Below are 27,210 nucleotides of genomic sequence, written 5' to 3'. Positions count from 1 at the left end.
ACAGCTGGTGAGACCCGTTGCTGTAAGCAGTGGTGGCAAACATGTGCCCAAGGTGGTAGACAGGGGATGTTCTGTTGGCACCTGCCCCTCAATCCCCAGGCGTGATGAGAAGATTCATAATGATTATTGCCAAATGAAGCAGCAAACAATTTTTTAATGGCGCGAGAGAACTGTGTGATGGTTTCACAGGATACGCCTCACACCAGTGAGAATGTGTGACGTTGAATGATTGGTTATTACAAATGTTTATGTTCCAAATTTCAAAACCTTTCATTTATTTGTTATCTGCTGTGTCGTATGATGTGGGTGATCGTGGTCTTCCACGACCATGATTGTTTTTGGCAAATTTTTCTACAGAAGTGGTTTGCCATTGCCTCCTTCTGGGCAGTGTCTTTACAAGATGGGTGAGCCCAGTCATTATCAATACTCTTCAGAGATTGTCTGCCTGACGTCTGTGGTCACATAACCAGGACTTGTCATCTGCACCGGCTGCTCGTACGACCATCCACCACCTGCTCCCATGGCTTCACACGACCCTGATCGGGGGCTAAGCAGGTGCTACACCTTGCCCAAGGGTGACCTGCAGGCTAGCGGAGGGAAGGAGCACCTTACACCTCCTTTAGTAGAGATACCATCCTGCCACCCAACAAAAACTATTGTTTAGAAATATTTTTTTTCAATTGTCTTTTCTATTAGCTGGTTTTCTAAGGAACTTAACCCTTAAGCTGTCTGTCATTATTGTCACTAATTCATGAAACTCAATTGAAAATCTCTGCTCAAAATTGCAATGGCACGTGGAAGAGTTATTATTGCTGATTTGGGCACATGCTCTCAAAAAGGTTCGTCACTCCTGCTGTAATATTGGGCAGGATGATCGGTCCCTGGTCCGATAGAGGAGATGCAAGCCTCATTCAAAGCCAACGGTGACCAAGGACTTTGTCTGTTCTCCCTGTGCGGGTTTCCTCCGGGTGCTCCGGTTTCCTCCCACTCACCCAAAGAAGTACCGGTCGGTAGGTAAATTGTCCCGTGGTTAGGCTAAGATTAAGTGGGTGGGTTTCTGGTTCAAAGGGCATATTCCACGCTGTATCTCAATAAATAGAGCTGAGCTTATGGCCATGTGCACGAGTGCAGTGCATGCAAGGAAAAGCTTTTGCATATGGGTGCATGGCGTCAGGTAATCGCCATGAGAAAGCTTCAGGTGCTGGCAATCGACAGCAGCTCTCACAAAATTCTGCAGGAAATGAATAAACAGCCGGCGTTTCAGGCAGAGATCCTGAAGGCATAGCCCGGATGATGGATCCTTCCTGGAGGTCCCTCCGCTTGTGAGGACGGGCATGTCCATGATGTACTGGGCTGAGTCCGGGGCTCTGCAGATTCTTGCGGACCTGAAGGACCCAGATAGGCTGGCTGGCTGTTCGTTTCCATAGACGCCACTCGACCTGCTGGGTTTACTCCTGCATTTTGTGTGTGTGGTGTCAGCAACGTTTGCAAGAAAAATTCAATCAGAAGGTGGACAGTTTTCCCCAAACAAGGGAAGCAAATTTAGCACAAAAGATCCATGACAGTGCAAAGTGGTTGGTGTTGCTGTACCATGGTAGTGTCTGCTCGAGAACCAAGTGGTTGAAGTAGTGAATTAGCGGTTCATGAAGCTGGTGGTGTGGGACTTCAGGCTTCCATACCCACCGAGAGAAATCGGTATAGCCCGGATGATGGTTGTTGCAATGCTTCCGATTGTGGGAAGGGGCAAGTCTGTGATGTCACCTATAAATATCTGTTGGGGTGGGAGAGGTTGGAACCCCCCCAGGAAGGGTTGGCACTGGTTGCTGGAGTGCTTTCAAGGACCAGGAGACACTATTGATGATGTTTGCACTTTTGGAACATGAAATTTTCCACCATCTCAACCTCAGCCCGTTTGCATACATAGCAATCCACAGCATATTACAGGGCCTTCGGCCCACATTGTTGTGCTGACCATGTAACCTACCCTAGAAACTGCCTAAAATCTCCCAACTGCATAGCCCTCTATTTTTCTAAACTCCGTGTACCTATCTTTAAACTCTCTTAAAAGACACCATGATGTAAACAGGAGTGACACTCTCTTTCCTGAAGTCAGTGACGAGCTCTTCTGCTGATATTGAGGGAAATGTTGCTGTCATGACACCACGTCACACAGCTCTCCTCCTTCCCGTACTGGGAATTATCGTTATCTGAGATTCAGCCCATTATGGCGGTGCCATTTGCTAATGCGTAGACCAGGGGTTTCCATCCTTTTTCAGGCCATAGACCGATACCGTTCAGCAAGGGGTCATGGACTCCAGGTTGGGAGCTCCTGTGCAGATGGAGACAGAACAGAGTTGGGGCACACAGTGTCGAGGGCTTGAGGACACAGCTTCGTGGAGCACCAGTGTTGAGGATAATGGCAGCAGAGGTGTCACTGATGGTGTTCTGGAGGTGGACAATGGGTGGGCGGTTTGTGAGAGGTAGTCTTCCTTTTTGTTAGCAACAGAGGGGGAGAAGCTGTTCCCTTAGATTGGGCTTTCAAACTTAATTTACTAGCTTGTTCTGATGTTGGGGTGCCCTATAACCACATAACAATTACAGCATGGAAACAGGCCATCTCGGCCCTTCTAGTCCGTGCCGAACGCTTACTCTCAGCTAGTCCCTCTGACCTGCACTCAGCCCATAACCCTCCATTCCTTCCCTGTCCATATACCTATCCAATTTTACTTTAAATGACAATATCGAACCTGCCTCTACCACTTCTACTGGAAGCTCGTTCCACACAGCGACCACTCTCCGAGTACAGAAGTCACTGAGCTGTGGTAAACCCGGGACAGCATGTAAACTTGATGGCTAAATGTCTTGCATTCTAAACTCTCGCAGTGACTCGCTGAGAGAGTTACTCAACTTCTGAAGTTCGCAGCTTCTGTTTCGGATGAGGGGGGCCATTCCAAAGGCCCCTCATCTTTTTTTGATACGTAGGGGCGTTGGGTGTTTGAATTGGCGATGGGTGAGATGGGGAGGAGGTGGAACGAGTTCGTGCGGAGCAATAATGGATCAGACAGGCCAAGTAATTTGTTCCAGGACATGCAATCTGTCCGGGGCAGTTGTACTTTATCTGTGTTGTTGTCTGGAATAGTGCAGCATCAAACCTGTGCACACTCGCATCGGTGATGGAGCGTATGCCTTTTGTTGTGGAACACTGGAGTAACCAAACACCCCTGAGATGCTCAAATTTTAATTACTAACCTGCACTAGAGTGTCAGGTGCCAGGTGACACCCGCCAGGAGATTTGTAAATGCAGCTGAATAGATCTTGTTAGCCCAGCTAGGAGCTCTCCAATAATTCCTGAAAATGGCCAGGTTTCAGCACAGTTATACATCAGATTTATGTCCTGAACAATGGAGTGCAATGAACTTCCTTGCTTACATACAATTAAGATTAAAGGAAATGTATTATCAAAGTACTCATCAGCCACCTCATTAGGTACACCTGCTCGTTAATGCAACTATCCAATCAGCCGATCATGTGACCACAACTTATTGCATAAAAGCATGCAGACATGGTCAAGAGGTTCAGACCAGCACCAGATGGGGAGGAAATGGGATCTAAGTCACTGACCGTGGGATGATTGCTGGTGCCAGATGGGGTGGTCTGAGTATCTCAGAAACTGCTGACTCCAGGCATTTTCACACGCAAGAGTCTCTAGGGTTTACGGAGAATGGTCCAAAATAGAAAGTCAGCGAGCAGCAGATCTTTGGGCAAAAATGCCTCGTTAAGGGTGGGAGAAGCTAAGGACACCTAGGGAGCGAAAATGCCTTGATATTGAGAGAGGTTAGATGAGAATGGCCAGACTGGTTCAAGTTGACAGTAACTCAAATAAATGTGTTTTAACAGTGGTGTGCATTCTCCAAATGTACATCGTGTCAAACCTTGAAGTGGATGGGCTACAGCAGCAGGGGGCCGTGAACACACACTCTGTCGCCACTTTATTAGGTACACAGTGAAGTGGCCACTAGTTGTACGTTACCAAAGACCAGCTTGAGCTTCATTTTGTTGCAAGCATTTCCAGGAATATAAAGAAACCCACTAAAACTTGGGAAAAACTGTACATAAGTTCTGACAAGAGCCGCCAACCTGCAGAAAGGACAAAGTATGCAAATTTTTAAAAATAATACTGAGAACGTGAATGTAGAGCCTTTGAGGCTGCAGGTTGTGGAATCAGTTCGAGGTAGTGGAGAATGAAGTTCTCCACACTGGTGCAGGGGGCTAAGGATCCTGTACCTCATTCCCGGTGGGGAAGAGAGCATTGCCTGGATGGGTGGGGGTTGTTGCTTTGTGGTGCCGCGCTCCTGGTGAATGTGCTCAGTGGTGGGAAGAGGATTTCCTCTGATGGACTTCACTGGGCTATCCATTGCAGTGTAAACACTGTGCATGGTAGGACGAGATGCAGCAGAATTGTGTTAGATGGAACAGTACAGGAGAGTACCGATGCAGCGCAAATAGAAATAGTAATATTGCAGTAATGGAAGAGGTAGGTTGAAGAGCTCAGGACCATGGGGGCGGCATCATGTCACAAACGAGGAAATTATCAGATGCTGGAAATCCAAAGCAACACACACGAAATGCTGGAGGAACTCAGCAGATCGGGCAGTGTCTATAAACAGTCGATGTTTCAGGCTGAGACCCTTCTCCAGTCCTGGGGCAGCACGGTAGCGCAGTGGTCAGCACGATGCTTTACAGTACCAGTGACCCAGGTTCAATTCCAGCCACTGCCTGTGAGGAGTTTATACGTTCTCCCCGTGACCGCGTGGGTTTCCTCCCACAGTCCAACGACGTACTGTTTGGACACTGTAAGTTGTCCCGTGGTTAGGCTAGAGGTAAATCAGTGTAAAGCGAGGCAGGACAGCTCAAAGGGCCAGAGGGGTTTTTTTTTCACGCTGCATTTTATAAATCAATCCGACGAGGGTTAAATTGGGGGGTTGCTGGGCAGTGTGGCTGGAAAGGTCTACGTCACGTGTATCAGAATAAATAAATGTGCAGCACCACTGAGGGGGAGGACATTCGTTTGGAAGTTTTACGAACCCATTTACAATGATCTCCATTTGTTCTCCCCAGAGTCTATTCGTCACTCACACACCAATTAATCTGCCAAGCCGCACCTACTCGGGAAGTGGGAAAAGCCGGAGCATCTGGGGAAACGTTCTGGCCACACGGGCAGCACCCAGGTTGCCGCGTCACCCCTGCCCCTGCCGAGAGCTCGTTAGCATTGACACGAGGTTCTGCGGATGCACACCATTCAGTTTCCGGATTCCCTCCCAGTCCCGGCGAAGGGTCGTCAGCCCGAGGGGTCGGCTGTTCATTGCCCTCCATGGATTTGAGGAGATCCTCGAGCAGTTCGTGTGAGTGTGGTGCCATAACAGCCCAGACCATCACGGGTAGGGCCCACCACACCATTGAGTGCAACTACATGAAATGCTGTCACAGGAAAGCAAGTCCATCATCAGGGACCCCCACCACCTACGCCATGCTGTCTTCGCACCGCTGCCATCAGGAACCTCGGGACTTGTGCCACAGGTTCAGGAACAGTTACTACCCCTCAACCACCAGCCTCTTGAACCAGAGGGGATAACTTCACTTGCCCCATCATTGAAATGATGAAATCATTCATCACCCAGATCGAAATCACTGTGTTCAGTTTTGGTCTCCAAATTTGAGGAAAGACATTCTTGCTATTGAGGAAGTGCAGCGTAGGTTCACGAGGTTAATTCCCGGGACGGTGGGACTGTCATATGTTGAAAGATCAGAGCGACTGGGCTTGTACACACTGGAATTTAGAAGGATGAGAGGGGATCTGATTGAAACAAGATTATTAAGGGATTGGACATACTAGAGGCAGGAAGCATGTTCCCGCTGATGGGTGAGTCCAGAACCAGAGGCCACAGTTTAAGAATAAGGGGGAGGCCATTTAGAACGAAGGTTCACCCAGAGAGTTGTGGATCTGTGGAATGCTCTGCCTCAAAGGGCAGTGGAGGCCAAGTCTCTGGATGCTTTCAAGAGAGAGTTAGATAGAGCTCTTATCGATAGCAGAGTCAAGGGATATGGGGAGAGGGCAGGAACGGGGTAGTGATTGTGGATGATCAGCCATGATCACATTGAATGATGGTGCTGGCTCGAAGGGCCGAATGGCCTACTCCTGCACCTTTTGTCTATTGTCTATTGAAATGTTCCCACAACCAATGGACTCATTTTCAAGGACTCTTCATCTCATGTTCTCAATATTTATTACCTAATCATTTGTTCTTTCTTTTAATATTTGCAAAGCTTGTTGGCTTTTGCACACTGGTAGAATGCCCAATTTGGAATGGACTTTTATTGATCCTATTGTGGTTATTATTCTAGAGGTTTATTGTGCATGCCTGCAAAAATTGAATCTCGGGGGTGTATATGGTGACGTATGTGTACTTTGAGAATAAATTTACTTTGAACTTGGAACATTGACCAGTACATACGCACTGAGGCTGTAATCGGTGTGGGTGCATCTTACGTTACAGGCCTGGGGATGGTGACCATTTGATGTTGGAAATATCTGAGAGGAAACACACTGAAAACATCCCCAGGTGCTCTGGTAGGTTAATATCTGTATGAATGATGGGCATCTGGGCAAATATCGAGCGCGCAGCTTACCTTCGTGACAATAATACCGAAACAAAAAGGGTCAAGTTGGGAGAGGTTACCTAGACTCGAGTATCCGTGCACCCCGTGACAACTGGCGGGAGCCGGGATATCTCCTCTGACCCGCCGGCGTTGGAGGTAGTGACGAAGAACCAGCATTTGGGTGGGGACTTTGAGTTGCTGTTTAAAGTTCAAAGTACGTTTATTAACAAAGTGTGCTTTATACAACCTTGAGACTTGTCTCCCAATGGGCAGCCGTGAGGCCCGGTCGAGCAGCCAACGTGCAGAGAAAACAATAACTAGCACTCCACGCTGAAGTCCACAAACGGAGATTGTCCACGGACCCTTAGTTGAGCACAGAGGCAAGCAGCTGGACCCTCACAGTCTGTCCTGGCACTGAAATACCTGTCCAAACATTGGGTTCAGTTGCTTCATTCTGCCCTGAGGCCAGGACCCCGCCACCTTGATCGGCCTGTACCCGACCCTTCTCATTCGGTCATAAGTCCATCGACCGCACATCGGGTTCAGCTGCTTCGCTACGCTCCGGGGCCTCTGGACCCCGCCGCCTTGATTTGGCGACGTCAGACCAGAATGGGCCCCACAGAAACCACCCAGGCTCTGCTTCCCTGGGTGGTGCAGCCACTGACTCGCAGGTGGCATTGCCAGGGTCTGATCCCGACCTCGGCGGCGCTGTCTGTACAGAGGTTCCGCATTCTGCACGGGTTTCCTCGGAGTGCTCCAGCTCCCTCCCACATCCCAGAGGCGCGAGGTTAACTCGCAGCTGTGAACGACACCTAAGTGACACGTAGGGCCTGGGGGAGTGGACGGGAACTGGAGGAGAGAGAAGCAGGGGTTCCCAAGCTGGGGCCCACGGACCCCTTGGTGAATGGTGGGGGTCCATGGCATGTCAAAGGTTGGGAACCTCTGGTGTAATCTCAATAATCAGAGTTTTCAGAATCAGGTTTAATATCACCGGCGTTGTATACGTCGTGAAATTTGTTGTCTTTGCAGCAGCAGTACAATATGATATAATAGGGAAAAAACTGTGAATTACGGTAAATATATATAAAGCATTAAATTAAATAAGTAGTGGAAAAACAGAAATAAAAAAGTAGTGAGGTAGTGTTCATGGGTTCAATGTCCATTCAGAAATCGAATGGCAGAGGGGAAGATGTCCCTGAATCGTTGAGTGTATGTCTTCAGGCTCCTGTACCTCCTCCCTGACGGTAGCAATGAGAAGAGGGCATGAACTGGGTGATGGGGTCCTTAATGATGGACGCCGCCTTTTTGAGGCATTGCTCCTTGAAGATGTTCTGGACACTACGGAGGTTAGTGCCCGTGATGGAGCTGACTGAGTTTACAACTCTCTGCGGTTTATTTCCACCCCCTGCAGTGCCCCTATGCCACCCCCCCCCCCCACACCAGACGGTGAGGGTACATCTGTAGAAATTTGTGAGTGTTTTTGGTTACATACCAAATCTTCTCAAGTTCCTAATGAAATATGCCACACAGCTGGAATCTTTTGTTATATAATGTAAATGTAATTTTGAAATTAAGCTAACATAATTGTGAAATCTGTGACAGTATGATTTTGAAATATCCTGTAATTAAATATATGATCATGAACATAATCCACACCACCATCATCATGTGCCATCTCGTATGACATGGTTGATCATGGCCTTTCACCTGGGATGTTCAAATAAACTCTCCAAAACTTTTGCCTGTCCATCTCTTGACGTATCTCATGAAAGTCATGCCTTGTCAATGGCGACTTCTTCTTCCATATGTTTTTTCCCCGACACTGCGGGATGTTCGAGCTTCTCTTTCCTCAGTACGAGTCCAAGAAATTTTTAGCAGCTATTTCTTAATTGATGATATCAGATCTCTTCTTCTCCTGGCTTTCCACAAAAATGATATAACAACATATTCATATTATCTATAAATTTTCTAAGTAATAAATGTACCACCTTTATTTTGAAAAACATTTTAGGCCTTAAATATAATAATATATTCATATTATCCTTAAATTTCCTAAATAATAAATGTACCAAAACTTTTATTTTGAAACATTTTAGGCCTTCAATGTATTTACGTTGCGAGTGTTTCGAGTTACATCATTGCTACAAATTGTAACAATAGGCACAGAATGGAAGTCAGCAGCTCATTGTGAATAATCTTCTGGCCCCTCAAATGCTGACACCATCTAGTCAAAACATTTTACTTTTGCCATTGTGCCTGTCAGTTGTTTTGACTGCCTGACATCATTTACTTATCTTGTGAGTTGTGGTTTGTGTTTGTCTGAGATGCGTATTACCAAAATAAAAACACATTTGAAACACCACACGGCTTTCGGGCCGAGTAAAAGTTCCCAGCTCGGAGCGATGGTTGGTCTGTGCAACTGTAAAAAAAAGTCAGAGGGAAACTTTGTGGTGTTGTGGGACTTCAGGCTTCTGTACCTCCTTCCTGCCTGATGGTAGATGGCATTGTCTGGGTGTTTGGGAACTTTGATGATGGACGTTGCCTTCTTCAGGCGGCACCTCCTGTAGATACTACCGACGGTGGGGAGGGATCGGCTCTCCACAACACGTGTGTTAAAGTTCTGAGAACACAGCACTGTGGGGACTTCAGTGGTGTCTGTCCACTGGAGTTCCGGACATTCTTCTTCTTGTTTTACGGCGGTTGGCACCCAGCTTAATGATGCATTACCGCCACCTTCTGCTCCGGACTGTGCGATAGACTCACATTCTAAATCCCTTCACCCAATCTCACACACACATACCCTAATCTACACTTTGGCTATCCTAGTACCCTATTCCTGCTTATTCCTCATATCCTACAAAAACCCCTGTATCCCTTAAGAAAGATAAAAGTACCCTGACGTGCCCTCTCACCCATGCCCAGTAACCCTTTTAATGTGAATTCCTGCACCCCCAATTCCCTTAGATAAACTCTCATTATATTCCGGATGTTTGTGAGGTTGTATAAGGCATTGGTGAGGCCAAATTTGGAGTACTGTGTACAGTTTTGGTCACCGAATTACAGGAAGGATTGAAAGAGTGCAGAGAAAGTTTACAAGGATGTTGCCGGGACTTGAGAAACTGAGTTACAGAGAAAGGTTGAATAGGTTAGGACTTTATTCCCTGGAGTGTAAAAGAATGAGGGGTGATTTGATAGAGCTTCCTGCAGAAGTAGTAGAGGCCAGTTCAGTTGTGTCATTTAAGGTAAAATTGGATAGGTATATGGACAGGAAAGGAGTGGAGGGTTATGGGCTGAGTGCGGGTAGGTGGGACTAGGTGAGATTAAGGGTTCGGCACGGACTGGGAGGGCCAAGATGGCCTGTTTCCGTGTTGTGATTGTTATATGGTTATAGGTGTATAAAATTATGACGGGTATAGATAGAGTGAATGCAAGCATGCTTTTTCCACTGAGGCCAGGGGAGAAAAAAAAAACCCAGAGGTCATGGTTTAAGGGTGAAGGGGGAAAAGTTTAAAGGGAACATTAGTGGGGGCTTCTTCACACAGAGTGGTGGGAGTGTGGAATGAGCTGCCATATGGTAAATGCGGGCTCCCTTTTAACATTTAAGAAAAACTTGGACAGGTACATGGATGAGAGGTGTATGGAGGGATATGGGCCGGGTGCAGGTCCGTGGGACTAGGCAGAAAAATGGTTCGGCACAGCCAAGAAGGGCCAAAAGGCCTGTTTCTGTGCAGTAATGTTCTATGGTTACTCACCAAGCACGTTTTTTGGCACTTCCATTACATGTTATGCAGAAGGACAATCCATTTCCCAGTGAAACTTGTGAGTTTATAGGCAGTGGGAAATGTAGAAGCACTCCAGATCCCAACTCCACCCTCATTCCTGATGTCTGGTGTTCCACCACCACAAGCTAGCTTGCAGTTTGGACCTTGCCTCTGGCCGTACCCACCCTCAGGACCTTTGGCTTCCACTCTGGACCAGTGAATGAGCCAGATACTGTACATCCAGATTTAAGAACAATAGGACACCGGGTTGTAAGATTTTTGTTCCAGTGGGCCAACAGTCATCCAATCAGGGAAGATGAGGCATTACAATGACGGGCATTTTGGGCAACCAATGAGAGCAGGGATGGTGGGAGGCGGGTCTTGTGATTCCACCAGTGTACCCAGATTTCCCAGCTCCGAATCTAAGGGTTAATATATTGTCGTATGCACCAGGGCTCAATAAAATCTCTCACGTGTGAAGCTCAGAGGGTTGACCAGAGGTTTAGGAAATTAATGAGTTAATTTTTTCTGGCTTCACTTTCTTCCTCTGGTTAGACCATGAGAAGAGATTGGGTCTCCTGGGATCGTACGGAGGTCCGAAGAATGAGAGGAGATCTTATAGAAACATTTAAAATTATGATTGGGACGGATAAGATAGAGGCAGGAGAGTTATTTCCACTGGTAGGTGACACGATAACTGGGGGACATAACCTCAAGATTCGGGGGAGTAGATTTAGGACGGAGATGAGGAGGAACTGCTTTTCCCAGAGAGTAGTGAATCTGTGGATTCTGCAGTGGAGGCTGCCTCAGTGAATATATTTAAGGCAAGGTTGGATAGATTTTTGCATAGTAGAGGAATTAAGGGTTACGGGGAAAAGGCAGGTGGGTGGAGATGAGTCCATGGTCAGATCAGCCATGATCTTATTGAATGGCAGAGCAGGCTTGACGGGCCAGATAGTTTACTCCCTCTCCTATTTCTTATATTATGTTATTTCCAGTCCTGATGAAGGGTTTTGACCTGAAACATTGGCTGTTTAATCCCCTCCATAGATACTACGTGACCCGCTGAGTTCCTCTGGCATCTTGTGTCATGCGCCATCAGCCGTTAAACCCTTGTGCTTTCTGTTTACTCTCATTGTGACGGGCCCGGGTTTGCAGTGTACCGTGATTGTTTGGAACAGACTCCCAATCAAGAATGATTCGGCTTGTAGTCTTGCTCAGTCAAACCACAGAAGTTCAGTTGGATTTCCTATGAATAAACTCTTGTTACTGTCTCAACCTGTCATTCCTCTGCTCCTGGGTTCGGTCGTCTGTCGGTGCACACCGTATTCCTCCCATGCCTACGAGATAGTATTGCTGCCTCACAGGCCCAGCCACCGAGGCTCGATCCTGTCAGTGTGGAGTTTGCATGTTCTCCCAGTGACCCTGAGGCTTTCCCCGGCTGCTCTGGTTTCCTCCCATGTCCCCAAAGATGAATTGGCGGCTGTAACGTGCCCCTTTGTGCGGGAGAAACCGGGGAGTTAGCTGATGGGTCTGTGAGAGGGAAAATGTGGCAAAACGGGACGAGGCTCCCAGAGTGGGCCGAATGGCCACTTGCGTGTAAGCGATTAAGGGACAGGAGGAATCATTGCAAAGCAACACACACAAAATGCTGGAGGAACTCAGCAGGCCGGGCAGCATCGACGGAAAAGAGTGAACCGTCGATGTTTCGGGCCGAGACCCTTCATCAGGACTGAGAAGGGAGGGGAGGACGCCAGAATAATAAGGGTTGGGGGGGGGAAAGAAGGTGATAGGTGAAGCTTGGTGGGTGGGACTCGAGAGGAGGTAATCTGATAGGAGAGGAGAGGGGACCATAGGCGAAAGGGAAGGGGGAGGGCACCCAGGGCGAGGTGAGAAGAGGGAAGAGGCCAGTGTGGGGGATAGAGGAAGAAGGGAGGGGGTGGGAATTTTTTTTTACCGGGAGGAGAAAATCATATTCCTGCCCCGAAGCCACCCAGACGCTAGAGGAGTTTCTCCGCCCTGAAGGCGGTCTTATCTCGGGAAGGGACGGAAAACTGTGGGCCAGAGAAAGGAAATAAATGAAACCCCCTTGCAGCGGGTCAGCATGATTTAGACGATCCCTGTGGCGAATCTGCATTAAAATCGGGCGCCTTGCTTACCCCCAGCAGAGGGCTGTTGTGACCCGCACGTAACTTGGGGCAGACGCAGGGGCAAGACGCAGCGAATCCAGGGGATGGCCCGCAGAACGCTGGGCCCCTGCTTTGGGGGACAGAACATAAACTGCCGCCGAGCTCGGCGAGAGTAAATCGGCCAAGGTTTGGGGCCGAGACCCTTCGCTGAGCTCGGCCGGCCTGTGTGTGTCCAGCACCCGCAGATGTCCTCGTCCCTGTCAACCCCAGCAGCGACGGCAAGTCATAAAGAAGAGCTTATTTCAACCCTCGGGACTCCAGCCTGCAAATAACCGGAGAGATTCTGTGCGACCCGGCAGCCAGCTAAGGGGCGGACCTTTATTGGGAAGGTACACCCACTCCGAAGAGTCATCTTCCGGCGTCGGCCGCTGAGTTGTGGGGGGGCCCGTAGGACGAGCGTGTCCGGTGTGCCAAGATGTGATCGCTTGCCGCCGTCATGTCCAAGTCAGCGCGGAGTTCCCGCGCCCCTCGCCCCGAGAAGCGCTGCGGGGTGGCCAGGCTACCGTGGGTGGCCATCCTGCTCTCGGCTTCATTCGCCTTCGCCATCCTCTGCACCATCCTGGGGCTGCTTGGAGGTGAAATGAAGCCCGACCCGAGACCGGCGGATTGGAACCGGCGGAAGGTACGTGGCTCCCACACGCGATGAAGCACCGAGTCGCTACAGTGTGGCACCGAGTCGCTACAGTGTGGCACCGAGTCGCTACAGTGTGGCTCCGATTGCAACAGAGCCACCTTCGCCTCCCTGTTGTGAGAGAGCGCTTCTTTTTTCTTTACTGGGTTGATTAGTTTAAAATGATTTTTTTTTAAAATATGTGTTTAAAAAATTATTGGGGATTGTCTCGGTTCGATGCTGAACGTGCGTTTGCTACGGTCCAATCGGGATTGAGGGTTAGTAGTTTGAAAACAAACCTCGCTGAGATTTTAGTTCGGCAGTGTTTCTGCTGCAGTTTAGAGAGGCGGGCTTTTCGGCCCCACTCGGCGACACCCCGGCAGCCCAGATTCTCAGATAAACTAGTCCGTTCTGCCTGCATTTGACCCACACCGCTCCAGAGCGGGGTCTCGGGTTCACCCCCCTCGGGGGGCCCGTGAAAACCTCAGAATCAGGTTTAATATCACCGGCGTATTTCGTGAAATATGTTGTCTTTGTGGCAGCAGTGCAACAAAGAAATGTGAATATATATATGTGTGTGTGTATATATAAAAGTAGTGAGGTTGTGTTCATGGGTTCAATGCCCATTCAGAAATCTGATTGCAGAGGGAAGAAGCAGTTCCTGAGTCATTGAGTGTGTGTCTTCAGGCTCCTGTACCTCCTCCCTGATGGCAGAGGGGAAGAAGCTGTTCCTGAATCGTTGAGTGTGTGTCTTCAGGCTCCTGTACCTCCTCCCTGATGGCAGAGGGGAAGAAGCTGTTCCTGAATCGTTGAGTGTGTGTCTTCAGGCTCCTGTACCTCCTCCCTGATGGCAGAGGGGAAGAAGCTGTTCCTGAATCGTTGAGTGTGTGTCTTCAGGCTCCTGTACCTCCTCCCTGACGGTAGCAATGAGAAGAGGGCATGGCCTGGGTGATGGGGGTTCCTAATGATGGGTGTCGCCTTCTCTGAGGGATCACTCCTTGAAGATATCCTGGATGCTGGGGAGGCTGGAGCCCGTGATGGAGCTGACTGAGTTTACAACTCTCTGCAGAGGCCTCCCCCACCATGCCAGATGACGACGCAGCCTGTCAGAATGCCCTCCCCAGTACATCTGTAGAACATTTGTTGACAGACCAAATTTTCTCAAACTCCTAACGAAATCTAGCCACAACACACACAAAATGCTGGTGGAACACAGCAGGCCAGGCAGCATCTATAGGAAGAAGCGCTGTCGACGTTTCGGGCCGAGACCCTTCATCAGGACTAACTGAAAGGAAAGATAGTAAGAGATTTGAAAGTAGTGGGGGGAGGGGGAAATGTGAAATGATAGGAGAAGACCGGAGGGGGTGGGATGAAGCTAAGAGCTGGAAAGGTGATTGGTGAAAGTGATACAGAGCTGGAGAAGGGGAAGGATCATGGGACGGGAGGCCTAGGGAGAAAGAAGGAGGGGAGGGGAGCACCAGAGGGAGATGGAGATCAGGCAAACAACTAAATATGTCATGGATGGGGTAAGAAGGGGAGGAGGGGCATTAACTGGTTAGAGAAGTCAATGTTCATGCCATCAGGTTGGAGGCTACCCAGCCGGTATATAAGGTGTTGTTCCTCCGACCTGAGTTTGGATTCATTTTGACAATAGAGGAGGCCATGGATAGACATATCAGAATGGGAATGGGACGTGGAATTAAAATGTGTGGCCACTGGGAGATCCTGCTTTTTCTGGCGGACCGAGCGTAGGTGCTCAGCGAAACGGTCTCCCAGTCTGCGTCGGGTCTCACCAATATATAAAAGGCCACACCGGGAGCACCGGATGCAGTATACCACACCAGCCGACTCACAGGTGAAGTGTCGCCTCACCTGGAAGGACTGTCTGGGGCCCTGAATGGTGGTGAGGAGGAAGTGTAAGGGCAGGTGTAGCACTTGTTCCGTTTACAAGGATAAGTGCCAGAAGGGAGATCGGTGGGAAGGGGTGGGGGGGGACGAGTGGACAAGGGAGTCGCGTAGGGAGCGATCCCTGCGAAAAGCAGAAAGGAGAGGGAGGGAAAAATGTGTTTGGTAGTGGGATCCCGTTGGAGGTGGCGGAAGTTACGGAGAATTATACGTTAGACCTGGAGGCTGGTGGGGTGGTAGGTGAGGACAAGGGAAACCCTATCCCGAGTGGGGTGGCGGGCGGATCGGGTGAGGGCAGATGTGCGGGAAATGGGAGAGATGAATTTGAGAGCAGAGTTGATGGTGGAAGAAGGGAAGCCCCTTTGTGTAAAAAAGGAAGACATCTCCTTCGTCCTGGAATGAAAAGCCTCATCCTGAGAGCAGATGCGGTGGAGACGGAGGAATTGTGAGAAGAGTATAGCCTTTTTGCACGAGACAGGGTGGGATAGTCCAGGTAGCTGTGAGAGTCTGTAGGCTTATAGTAGACATCAGTAATAAGCCGTCTCCCGAGGTGGAGACAGAAAGATCGAGAAAGGGGAGGGAGGTGTCGGAAATGGACCAGGTAAATTTGAGGGCAGGGTGAAAGTTGGAGGCAAAGTTAATGAAGTCAACGAGCTCAGCATGCGTGCAGGAGGCAGCACCAATGCAGTCGTCGATGTAGCGAAGGAAAAGAGGGGGATGGATACACGTATAGACTTGGAACATGGACTGTTCCACAAAGCCAACAAAAAGGCAGACATAAATGGGACCAAAGCGGGTGCCCATGGCTACACCCTTGGTTTGGAGGAAGTGGGAGAAATTATTGAGAGTAAAAACTAATTTGGCTAGACGTAGGAGAGTGGTGGTAGAGGGGAACTGGTTAGGTCTGGAATCCAAAAAGAAGCGGAGAGCTTTGAGACCGTCCGGGTGGGGGATGGAGGTACATAGGGACTGGACGTCCATGGTGAAAATAAGGTGGTGAGGGTTAGGGAACTTAAAACCATTGAAAAAAATTAAAAGGGTGAGAAGTGTCACGAACATAGGTGGGAAGAGATTGAACAAGGGGGGATAAAACAGTGTCAAAGTATGCAGAAATGAGTTCGGTGGGGCAGGAGCAAGCTGAGACGATGGGTCTACCTGGACAGGCAGGTTTGTGGATCTTGGGTAGGAGGTAGAAACGGGAAGTGCGGGGTGTGGGAACTATGAGGTTGGTGGCAGTGGATGGGAGATCCCCAGAGCTGATAAGGTTGGTGATGGTATGGTGCTCCTTAGTGGGGTCATAATCAAGGAGTAAGTAAGCTCTCCCCTTATCAGCAGGTTTTATAGTGAGGTTGGGATTGGTGCGGAGGGAGCAGAGAGTTCGGGAGGAGTGAGGTTGGAATTGGAACAGAATTTAGTTTGCAATGAAATCTAGCTGCTGTCTTGCCTTCTTTGTAACTACATCGATATGTTGGGACCAGGTTAGATCCTCAGAGATCCTGACACCCAGGAACATGAAACTGCTCACTCTCTCCACTTCTGATCCCTCTACAAGGATTGGTATGTGTTCCTTCGCCAGCTCTTTCATCTTACTGATGTTGGGTGCCAGGTTGTTGCTGTGACACCACTCATCTAGCTGGTATATCTCACTCCTGTACACCCTCTGTCACCACCTGAGATTCTACCAACAATGGTTGTATCGTCAGCAAATTTATAGATGGTGTTTGAGCCGTGCCTAGTCACATTGACGTGTGTATACAGAGAGTAGAGCAGTGGGCTAAGCACACACCCCTGAGGTGCACCAGTGTTGATCGTCAGCGAGGAGGATATGTTATCACCAATCAGCACAGATTGTGGTCTTCCGGTTAGGAAGTCGAGGATCTAACTGCAAAGGGAGGTACAGAGATCCAGGTTCTGTAGCTTATCGATCAGAACATGGAAGGGAAGTAAATTTCATCTTTGTTTTCACTAACCGCTAACTGAAGTTTAGCGCTTCCTCCAGTTATGAGTGTCGGCAGCAAACCACAGTGGTCTTTTGATGACTGTTTCAGTGTAACGGTTTTCTTTGGCAAGCCTGCGTGTTTTAGTTTATATATTTAAATGCAGTGTTCTGAGAGGGGGGTCCAGAGGCTTCACCGGGCCGCCCAAGAGGTGCAAGGCATAAAAGGGGTTACAGACCCTTTGCTCTAAACCTCTCTTACCCACGTACCGGTCTCAACCTTGTAAGGGCAAAGAAATGACACATGCAAAATGACCTGCAGTTATTCACTTCAGTAGGAAGAATGAAGACCTGGAGTACGTTCTAAACTGGGGGGGGGGGGGGGTTATCGAGTGTAGAGGGACTTGGGAGACTGCATGCAGGCTTCCTTAAAGGTTGAGTTGGTGGTGAGGAAGGCAAATTCAATGTTAGCATTGATTTCGAGAGGACTGGAATATAAAAGCAAAGATCTATATTGTTGAATTGGAAGGAAATTAATCCTCCCACTGTATTTAATTGGTTCTCTCAAACTATGTTATGTTTAAATTTAGGAAAAAATTAGAAGTGGTACTTTTGAGACTTCTATTAAATTTGAAAAGTTATGGAGACCATTTATTCAACATTTTCATATGATGTAATATGACCCTGTTCCAAGTCCATTTGATTTCCCAGCTTTTAGCTTATGTATGTTGAGAGGACCGGAAGTGACGGCATTGATGATTATTTATTCTTGTGAGATGTTATAAACAGCCCTTTCTTTTTCTTCTCCCAATGTTTCTTTTTTCTCTCTTTTGCTTCTTTTTTTCTTCTATATTAGTTATTAGATTAGTAGATTAGCTAGTTTTGCATTATATATATATATTTTTTCCTTTCTTTTTTCTGTTTTTTTATATCATATAGTATGAAATATTTAGACTTACCATGTTCATACATATACTGTATGGCTTATGTCTTGGTAAACTCATTTATATTGTAACTATTGTTTATGTTTTTTTTCATATGTAATGGAATTTGTGTGTTGGTAATTTCTTTATCAATATATCATTTGTATTCTGTCCATATTACTAATAATAATAAAAAGATTTAGAAAGAAAGAAAAGCAAAGATGTGAATCAAACACGAAATGCTGGAGAGACTCGGCGGGTCAGGCAGCGTCCATAGAGACGAATAGGCAGTCGATGTTTCAGGCCGAGACCCTTCTTCAGGACTGGAGAGGAAGGGGAAGACGACAGAATGGAAAGGTCGGGGGGGGGGAAGGGAAGGGGAATATTGAGGAGGTGATGGGGGAAGACGGGTGGGAATGGTAAAGGTCTGGAGAGAAAGGAGTCTGGTAGGAGAGGAGAGGGGACCCAGGGGGAGGTGATAGGTGAGGAGGCCAGAGGAAGAGGGAGTTCCTACCATCAGGTTGGAGGCTGCCAGGCAGAACATGGAATGCTGCTCCTCCATCCTGAGGGAGGTCTCTCGCCAGCACAAGAGGTGATCACGCCCGGCACGGGGATCGGAATTGAAACGTTTGGCCACAGGGAGGTTCTGCTTTTGGCCGATGGCGTGGAGGAGCTCGACAAAGTTGTCGTTCCCACCCCACCCAGTCTACGAGGGGCCTCACTAACGTGGAGGGGGCTGCATCGGGAGAACCGGAGACGCAGGCGAGGTGATGCCTCACCTGGAAGGTCTGTCTGAGACGCTGAGTGGAGGGGAGGGAGGAGGTGAGTGGCCGGGGGCCGCTCGCAGGGGTAAGAGTCGGGAGGGAGAACTGGACAGGGGAATCATGGAGAGAGCGATCCCTGTGGAGGGAGGAGGTAGAGATGTGTTTGATGGTAGGATCCCATTGACGATGGCAGAACAGTGTGTTGCATGTGGAAGCTCTTGGGGTGCTAGGTGAGGAGAAGAGGAATTCTATCCCGGATAAGGTGGCAGGAAGAGGGCATGAGCGCGGAAGTCTGGGAAATGAGGAGACGCGGATGAGGGCAGCACCAGTGATGGAGGAAGGAGGTCTCTTATGTTTTGAGTGCCGAGGCTTCACAAGGCGTTGGCCTCACTCGAAGGATTGTGAGCAGTTTTGGGCCCCTTGGATAAGAAAGGATGTGCTGGCAGAGGAGGCTCACAAGAAGGATTCTGGGAATGAAAGGGTTAATGCATGAGGAGCATTTTATGGCTCTGGGTCTGTAGGTGCTGGAGTTTAGAAGACTGGGGTGGGGGGGGGGTTCTCATTGAAACCTACCTAGATAGAGTGGATGTGGAGAGGATGTTTCCTATGGTGGGGGAGTCTAGGACCAGAGGACACAGATAGAGTGGATGTGGAGAGGATGTTTCCTGTAGTGGGGGAGTCTAGGACCAGAGGACACAGATAGAGTGGATGTGGAGAGGATGTTTCCTGTAGTGGGGGAGTCTAGGACCAGAGGACACAGATAGAGTGGATGTGGAGAGGATGTTTCCTATAGTGGGGGTCTAGGACCAGAGGGCACAGATAGAGTGGATGTGGAGAGGATGTTTCCTATGGTGGGGGTCTAGGACCAGAGGGCACAGATAGAGTGGATGTGGAGAGGATGTTTCCTACAGTGGGGGAGTCTAGGACCAGAGGGGACAGATAGAGTGGATGTGGAGAGGATGTTTCCTACATTGGGGGAGTCTAGGACCAGAGGACACAGATAGAGTGGATGTGGAGAGGATGTTTCCTATAGTGGGGGAGTCTAGGACCAGAGGACACAGATAGAGTGGATGTGGAGAGGATGTTTCCTGTAGTGGGGGAGTCTGGGACCAGAGCACACAGATAGAGTGGATGTGGAGAGGATGTTTCCTATAGTGGGGGAGTCTAGGACCAGAGGACACAGATAGAGAGGATGTTTCCTATAGTGGGGGAGTCCAGGACCAGAGGACACAGATAGAGTGGATGTGGAGAGGATGTTTCCTATAGTGGGAGAGTCTAGGACCAGAGGACACAGATAGAGTGGATGTGGAGAGGATGTTTCCTATAGTGGGAGAGTCTAGGACCAGAGGACACAGATAGAGTGGATGTGGAGAGGATGTTTCCTATAGTGGGGGAGTCTATGACCAGAGGACACAGATAGAGAGGATGTTTCCTATAGTGGGGGAGTCTAGGACCAGAGGACACAGCCTCAGAGTAAAGGGACGTCCCTCTAGAACAGAGGACACAGCCTCAGAGTAAAGGGACGTCCCTCTAGAACAGAGGTGAGGAGGAATTTTTGCCGGAGGGTGGTGAATCTGTGGAATTCATTGCTGCAGAAGGCCGTGGAAGCCAAATGTATTTAAAGCGGAGTTTGATAGGTTCTCAGTTAGCACTGGTGTCAAAGGTTTCGGGGAGAAGGCAAGAGAAAGGGGTTGAGAGGGACGATAAATCAGCCAGGATGGAATGGTGGAGCGGACTGGATGGGCTGAATGGCCTAATTCTGCTCCTATGTCTTATGATCTTATGCACCTTCGTCTATTGCATATATCCTCCACCCTCTGCATGTGAAAGTTGCCCCTCATGAATCTTTCAGCTTTGACCTTTCACCTCTGCTCTCTGGATTTGGACTCCCGTACCCTGGGAACCATACCATACCACATCCCGTACCATATCCACACTGCTCAATAAGGTCACTTCCCGGCCTCCCGTACTCCAGGGAAAACTGTCCCAGCCTATCCATTTTCTCCTTGCAACCCAAGCTCTCCAGTTCCTGCAAGATCTTCATGAATAATTTCTGCACCTTTTCTAGACTAATAACATCCTTTATTGTCCTTCCCATAGAGATTGTTAAATTCTATTAAGTTTGCAGTAACTCAAATTAATGGGCATTCAGTTGAGTTTGCATTTTCCAAATTACAACGTGGTGCGTTAATAATAAAAACCCTGGGAATTGCAGCATGATGAAGGGCCCCACGCACCCCTCCCGCCGTCTGCGAAAGGGCACCAAAGCATTCGGGCTCTCACGACCAGACTATGTAACAGCTTCTTCCCCAAGCTATCAGACTCCTCAATACCCAGAGCCTGGACTGACACCTTACTGCCCTATTGTCCTGTTTATTATTTATTGTAATGCCTGCACTGTTTTGTGCACTTTATGCAGTCCTGGGTAGGTTTGTAGTCTAGTGTAGTTTTTTTCTGTGTTTTTACATAGTTCAGTGTAGTTTTTGTACTGTGTCATGTAACACCATGGTCCTGAAAAACGTTGTCTCGTTGTTACTATGTACTGTACCAGCAGTTATGGTCGAAATAACAATAAAAGTGATTTGACTTGACTTGACAGTGAGTCTTCCAACAGTGATGGGAAAACTATTAGGGAGGATTTTTAGTGAAGGGATTTACTGACATTTGCAGTCTGATTAGCGATAGTCAGCATCTCTGTCCGCTCTAAGCCCTGTGGGTGCAAGGCCGTGCATTAACTGAAATGCTCCCGCGTACATAGCCGTTGTTGCCGCGTAGTGACTGAAAGGCTCCCGTGCACGTAGAACTGGTGTGCGTCCCTTGTCCTAGCCTTTCTGAAGTCCACGGTCGTTGTTTGGTCTTACTGACGCTGAACGCACAGTTGTTGCTGTGACACCACTCAACCAGTTGCTTCTGACGTCGCAAAACAGAACACTGGTGACGGGGTATTTTTAAAATGAATCCGAAACCTGTTGCAAAAGAAACGTATGAATGTGAACACTGATAACTTTTAGTAAAATCCTTTATCGTGTGTTTCAAAATCTTCAACCATGCTCCACCGTCTATGAACAGAATGCAGCAGCAAATATGACCAATTAAAACTTGACTCGTTATCTCCTTATCTGTGGGAAGGATATTGCGACCGTTTTTCTGCATTGTGGCTTCACTTTGCAGCAAGGAACCACAGGTAAGAGGTACAGTACCGTGCAAGAGTCTTGGGCATATATATGTAAGACTTTTGCATGGTACTGTGGTAATTTTATGTATTGCACTGTACTGCTGCCACAAAAAATCAAATTTCGTGACATACGTGAGTGATGATAAACCTGATTCTGATCTGGGTCTCTGTTGTGGACTGAGAGTGGGAAGGGGGCAGGGAGAGGGGAATCCTGGTTGGGGAAAGGGGAAGGGAGAGGGGAGGGAGCGGAAAGCACCAGAGAGACATTATGTAACGATCAATAAACCAATTACTTGGAATCAAATTACCTTGCCTGGTGTCTCAGGGCTGGGTGTGTCTGCACCTGGGCCACCCCTCACAACCGACACTCCTTCTCTGCCACCTGTCCCACACCCCTCCCTTGGCGCTCCACCCTCACCATTCCCAACATCCTTTATTCCCGCCAGATTTACAAAACTCGCTCTCCACTCCACGTTGACAAATACAGGACTGTGCAAAAGTCTTAGGCACCCTTGGTCTTCTATATGTGATTATGTCTTTTGCACAGAAATGTACGCTGTATAAAACAAAAAAAAAGGCTTTTTGTTTGAATAGATGAAAAAAAGACAGCATTTGCCGAAAATCTGAAATAAAACAAAATCCTGGAAACGCTGCATCTGTGGGAATGAAATGCTCTGAATGTATGCTGGGTGTTACAGACTGGGTCAGTTCTCACTGGGTGCCGGAGACTGGGTTAGTTCTCACTGGGTGCTACAGACTGGGTTAGTTCTCACTGGGTGCCGGAGACTGGGTTAGTTCTCACTGGGTGCCGGAGACTGGGTTAGTTCTCACTGGGTGCCGGAGACTGGGTTAGTTCTCACTGGGTGCCGGAGACTGGGTTAGTTCTCACTGGGTGCCGGAGACTGGTTTAGTTCTCACTGGGTGCCGGAGACTGGGTTAGTTCTCACTGGGTGCCGGAGACTGGTTTAGTTCTCACTGGGTGCCACAGACTGGGTTAGTTCTCACTGGGTGCTGGAGAATGGGTCAGTTCTCACTGGGTGCTGGAGACTGAGGGGTGACTGATAGTTGTAATAAAATTGTGAGGGGCATTGATGGTCAAAATCCTTTTCCCAAGCCAGCATCGTCTGGAACTAGAGGGAGCAGGGTTAAGGTTAGAGGGGAGAAATTTGAATGGGATCTGAGGGATGGCCAATGAATATCTGGAATGAGTCGTGGTGATACTGCTACAATGTCTAAAAGAGATTTCAGCAGAAACCTGGTTAGGAAAGGTGAGGGAAGAGGACCTACATCCCTTCGACCAATTAATTCTTGAACAAACTGGCACAACCCTATTCATAATGACATCATCATTATGCGCCACGCTGTATGACGTGGGCGATCATGGTCATCATGACCGTGATTGTTGTGTTGGCAAATTTTTCTGCAGAAGTGGTTTGCCATTGTCTTCTTCTGGGCAGTGTCTTTACAAGACGGGTGATCCCAGCCAGTATCAATACTCTTCAGAGATTGTATGCCTGGTGTCAGTGGTCACGTAACCAGGACTTGTGATCTGCACCGGCTGCTCGTACGACCATCCACCACCTGCTCCCGTGGCTTCACATGACCCTGATCGGGGAGGGGAGGTGGTGCTAAGCAGGTGTCACTCGTTGCAGGGGGAAGGAGTGCCTTGCGACTCCTTAGGTAGGGATATATCTCCACTTATCACCTACATTAAGTTTACCGAACGTGTAACAGTATGGTCTGAGCCAGCGGCCCTGGGGGCCGCTGGGTGCCAATGCTTTTGGGGAGGCTGATGGATCCCGATGCTCTCCGAGACGTTATCAAAGTTCGGAGATTTGTGTATTGCTCAGGTGTTCATATTAGCCTCCTTTAGTTCTGTTTTTTTTTGCCATGCTGTCTCCCGTCCGTTCTTCTTGCTGATGGCGGGCTGGGGGTTTGGGGTCTGATGTTCTTGCTGTTTCTCCATATGGCTGATCTGTTAGTTTCTGTGTGAGGAAGGGGTTGGGGGAGTTTGGGGTTTGTGAGTTTTTGTTTCTTTTTCCATTTGGGGGAGATTGATGTCTTTCTTTTAACTACTTCTGTGGTTTTCTGAATTCCATGGCAATCTGGAGAAGACTAATCTCAGAGTTGTATTCTGCACACATACTTTGGTAATAAAGTTAACCTTTGAACTGCTTTGATCAGTTTGCAATAAAATGGTCTGTATTTGGCTCTGATTTGTATATAATTTATGTTTTCTCTTATAAATGCTGCTAATATACTCAGTGGCCACTTTATTAGGTACAACTGCACACCTGATGGTTAATGCAAATATCAATCAGCCAATCACGTGGCATTAAAACATACAGACATGGTCAAGAGGTTCAGTTGTTGTTTAGACCAAACATCAGAATCGGGAAGAAATGTGATCTTTGTGACTGTGACCATGGACTAATTGTTGGTGCCAGACGGGGTGGTTTGAGTATCTCAGAAATTGCTGATCTCCCGGGATTTTCAGGCACGACAGTCTCTAGAGTTTACAGAGAACGGTGCAAAAAATGAAAAGACATCCAGTGAGCAGCAGTTCTGTGGGTGAGCACACCTTGTTAATGAAAAGATCAGCAGAGAATGGCCAAACTGGTTGAAGGTGATAGAATCTAATAACAAAGTGTTACAACAGTGGTGTGCAGAAGAGCATCTGTGAACGCACATCACTTTGAACCTAGAACATACCCTCAGGGGTACGTAATAAAGTGGCCACTGGGTGTATGAAGCTCTGTGCCTGTGATGCTAGTAAAAGTAAGTTTTTCATTGTGCCTGTACTTACACAGACTTGTGTAGACGACTTTGACTTTAAGCTATGGGTCTAACGTTGGCAGTTGGGGTTAGTGTGGATGGGTATTATGGTCAGTGTAGACAAGGTTGGGTGAAAGGGCCCATTTCTGTTCTGTAGAATTCTATCTAGTCAGCACAGCTGCAGGCCACTCGGTCCATTTACCCATGCCAGCCATCAAGTCTGTTACCTGTAGTACTCTGCAAAAGTCTGAGGCACAGGGGGGAAAGAATTCTGTAAAGTGAAGCTGCTTTCAAAAATAACAAAATTAGAAGTTTTCAAATATCAAAAGTACTGTAAAGAGTAAAATAAACACAAATCAAATCGAATTCGGTGTGACCACCCTTGGCCTTTAAAACTAGATCAATTCTCTTGGGTACAAAGTTGTGCAGTTTTGTAAGGAAATCAGTGGTAGGTTGTTCCAGGCATCTTGGAGAACTTGCCACAGTTCAAAGTCCGTTTATTATCAAAGTAAGTATACATTATGCGAGCTTGAGGCTTGTCTCCTTATGAGCAGCCACAAAATAATAAACCCAAAAAATTTTTTTAAAGAAATACGACAGTCAAGCGTCCATAGTGCAAAGGGTGGGGGGAAACGGCAATCATGCCAACAGTAAAAGCAAGCAAACAGGGATTGAGTCTGTAGACATGAAGCCCGGAGCAGACGGGCTGTCTGGCTTGCTCCTGGCTCTCCGAGTAATCCCAGACAGCCTGAATGATGTTGAGATCAGGGCTCTGTGCAAGCCACACCCTCTGAAACCACATATTTATAAAAAAATCCAAAGACTTTGCACAGTACTGGTACGTTCAGGGCAGCTTGCAGTGTGAGAGCTGAAACCACCCCCCCCCCCAGAAGCCTGCACAAAAAGAGAGAGCCTAACGCATGTCGGGGTTCCACTGTGCGATCAATCGGCCACACGTGCACTTGCCACATTCTTGCAATTGATAATCAATCTGATGCAGTTCAAAGTCCTATCCACACTAAACCCAGTGACCCCAACCACCAGACCGGTACCGGTACCGGGTCGCCCTAACGCAGTGATACCCTCGCGCCAGGGATCACTGGTTGGCCTGGGGTAACCGGTCGCCTCACGCGGCTGGCGGGAAGTGCCGTTGCTACCGGCCTGGAGCGCGGACAGATGGGTGCCGTCTCTGAACCTGTTCACCACACCGAATGTTCGTGGGGAACCCGGTGCTAAAATATTCGCAGACGACCCAATTTGGGCTCAGGTTTTCGTAAGTAGCAGAGCAGCTACCTCGCTGCGATCTACTGAAAGTCATCCCTCGAGCCAAACTTTTGTTGGCTGCTCTCTCCGCGGCCTCGGGACGGGGACCTCCGGCCCTTATCTTGTCCTCTCACTGGAGTGTTGTAATGATTTTATATGTTCATACGAGGAAAATAATGCACTGTGTGTTTAATATCCAAACGTTACTTAAAATGTTATAATGTTGTTGACATAAGTGACTTATCACTATATTCATGGGAGGAAAATATGTGCTGTGTGTTTAATATTAAATTCATTAGATAAACCCTTTTAGAAACAAAATTGAGTGTATTAGTCACTTATAGTTGACTTATCACCTATATTCCGGTCGTGATTAACACCCCCACCCTCAACCCCTGTCGGCCGGACCGCAAGAATATTGTCAATATCAAACCGGTCCATGGTGCATAAAAGGTTGGTGGCCCCTGCTAATCCCATTTGCCAACCCTTGGCCCAGGGCTTCCGTACTCTCTTGATTGACTCACTTGGCTCTGCACAAAGCTGAAATTCTGCACTCTGCTTTGAAACAGCTCGACCACAAGCCCAAGAGCCTCATGTCCAGTCAGGTGCGGAACTTGGCATCGCTCATCGACTTCCATCGCCTGTGGAACGTGTTTCTGGTGCCGATGCTGATTGAACGATACCCAGGCTCCAAGGGCATTCAGTTCGTCCGACAGGTGGGTGCCCGTTACAATGAATCTGCTCTTTGTGGTGCCCTGTTCACATCTCAGGGGCAACTTTCAAACACTGGCGATGGACTCCCCACCTACCCTCATCGTGCTGTTACATTTTATTTGTCTCGTTGCAATGTGCTTTCTCAGTAAAGTGAAGGAAAGAATTCCCAAGGATTTTCCTGGTACCGGAGGTTCCGAATTGCAGGCAGAGGTTGGCCAACCTGGGTCTTCGTTGTTTGCAAAGTAGGAGAATGAGAGGCAACCTTAAAGCAGGCGTTCCCAACCTGGGTCCTCGGACCCCCCTGCTTAATGGCATAAAACAGTTTGTGAAGCCCTGGTTTTAACACAAAATGCTGGAGGAACTCAGCAAGTCCAGGGAGAGGAATAATCTGTCAATGTTTCAGGCCAAGACCCTTCATCAGGACTCAAAAGAGAGGGGACAGAAGCCAGAATAAGATGGTAGGAGGAATGGGCAGGCGATGGGTGAATCTAGGTTTGGAGGAAGTTGGGTGGGTGGGGAGGGAGGAGATGAAGTAAGA

At 48.3% G+C, this 27,210-nt stretch overlaps 1 protein-coding gene across 5 annotated transcripts in view; it reads left to right on the top strand.

Annotated features, from left to right (window-relative positions):
* The first annotated feature begins 12,443 nt into the window (after nt 1-12,443).
* LOC132381505 (glutaminyl-peptide cyclotransferase-like) overlaps nt 12,444-27,210 on the top strand; it is a 32,076-nt gene continuing 17,309 nt past the window's right edge. The window contains exons 1-2 of one of the 5 annotated variants that reach the window (XM_059950952.1): nt 12,454-13,229; nt 26,528-26,674. In XM_059950952.1, coding sequence (XP_059806935.1) covers nt 13,044-13,229; nt 26,528-26,674 — 333 coding nt within the window. In that variant the 5' untranslated portion in view covers nt 12,454-13,043. Of the gene's footprint in view, nt 13,230-26,527; nt 26,675-27,210 lie in introns of all 5 variants that reach the window. The other 4 variants (XM_059950953.1, XM_059950950.1, XM_059950951.1 and 1 more) reach the window with 4 other exon arrangements.

The sequence above is a fragment of the Hypanus sabinus genome, chromosome 26, assembly GCF_030144855.1.
Source record: "Hypanus sabinus isolate sHypSab1 chromosome 26, sHypSab1.hap1, whole genome shotgun sequence".
Taxonomy (NCBI): Eukaryota; Metazoa; Chordata; class Chondrichthyes; order Myliobatiformes; family Dasyatidae; genus Hypanus; species Hypanus sabinus.
This window is presented reverse-complemented; position numbering and strand designations above follow the sequence as displayed.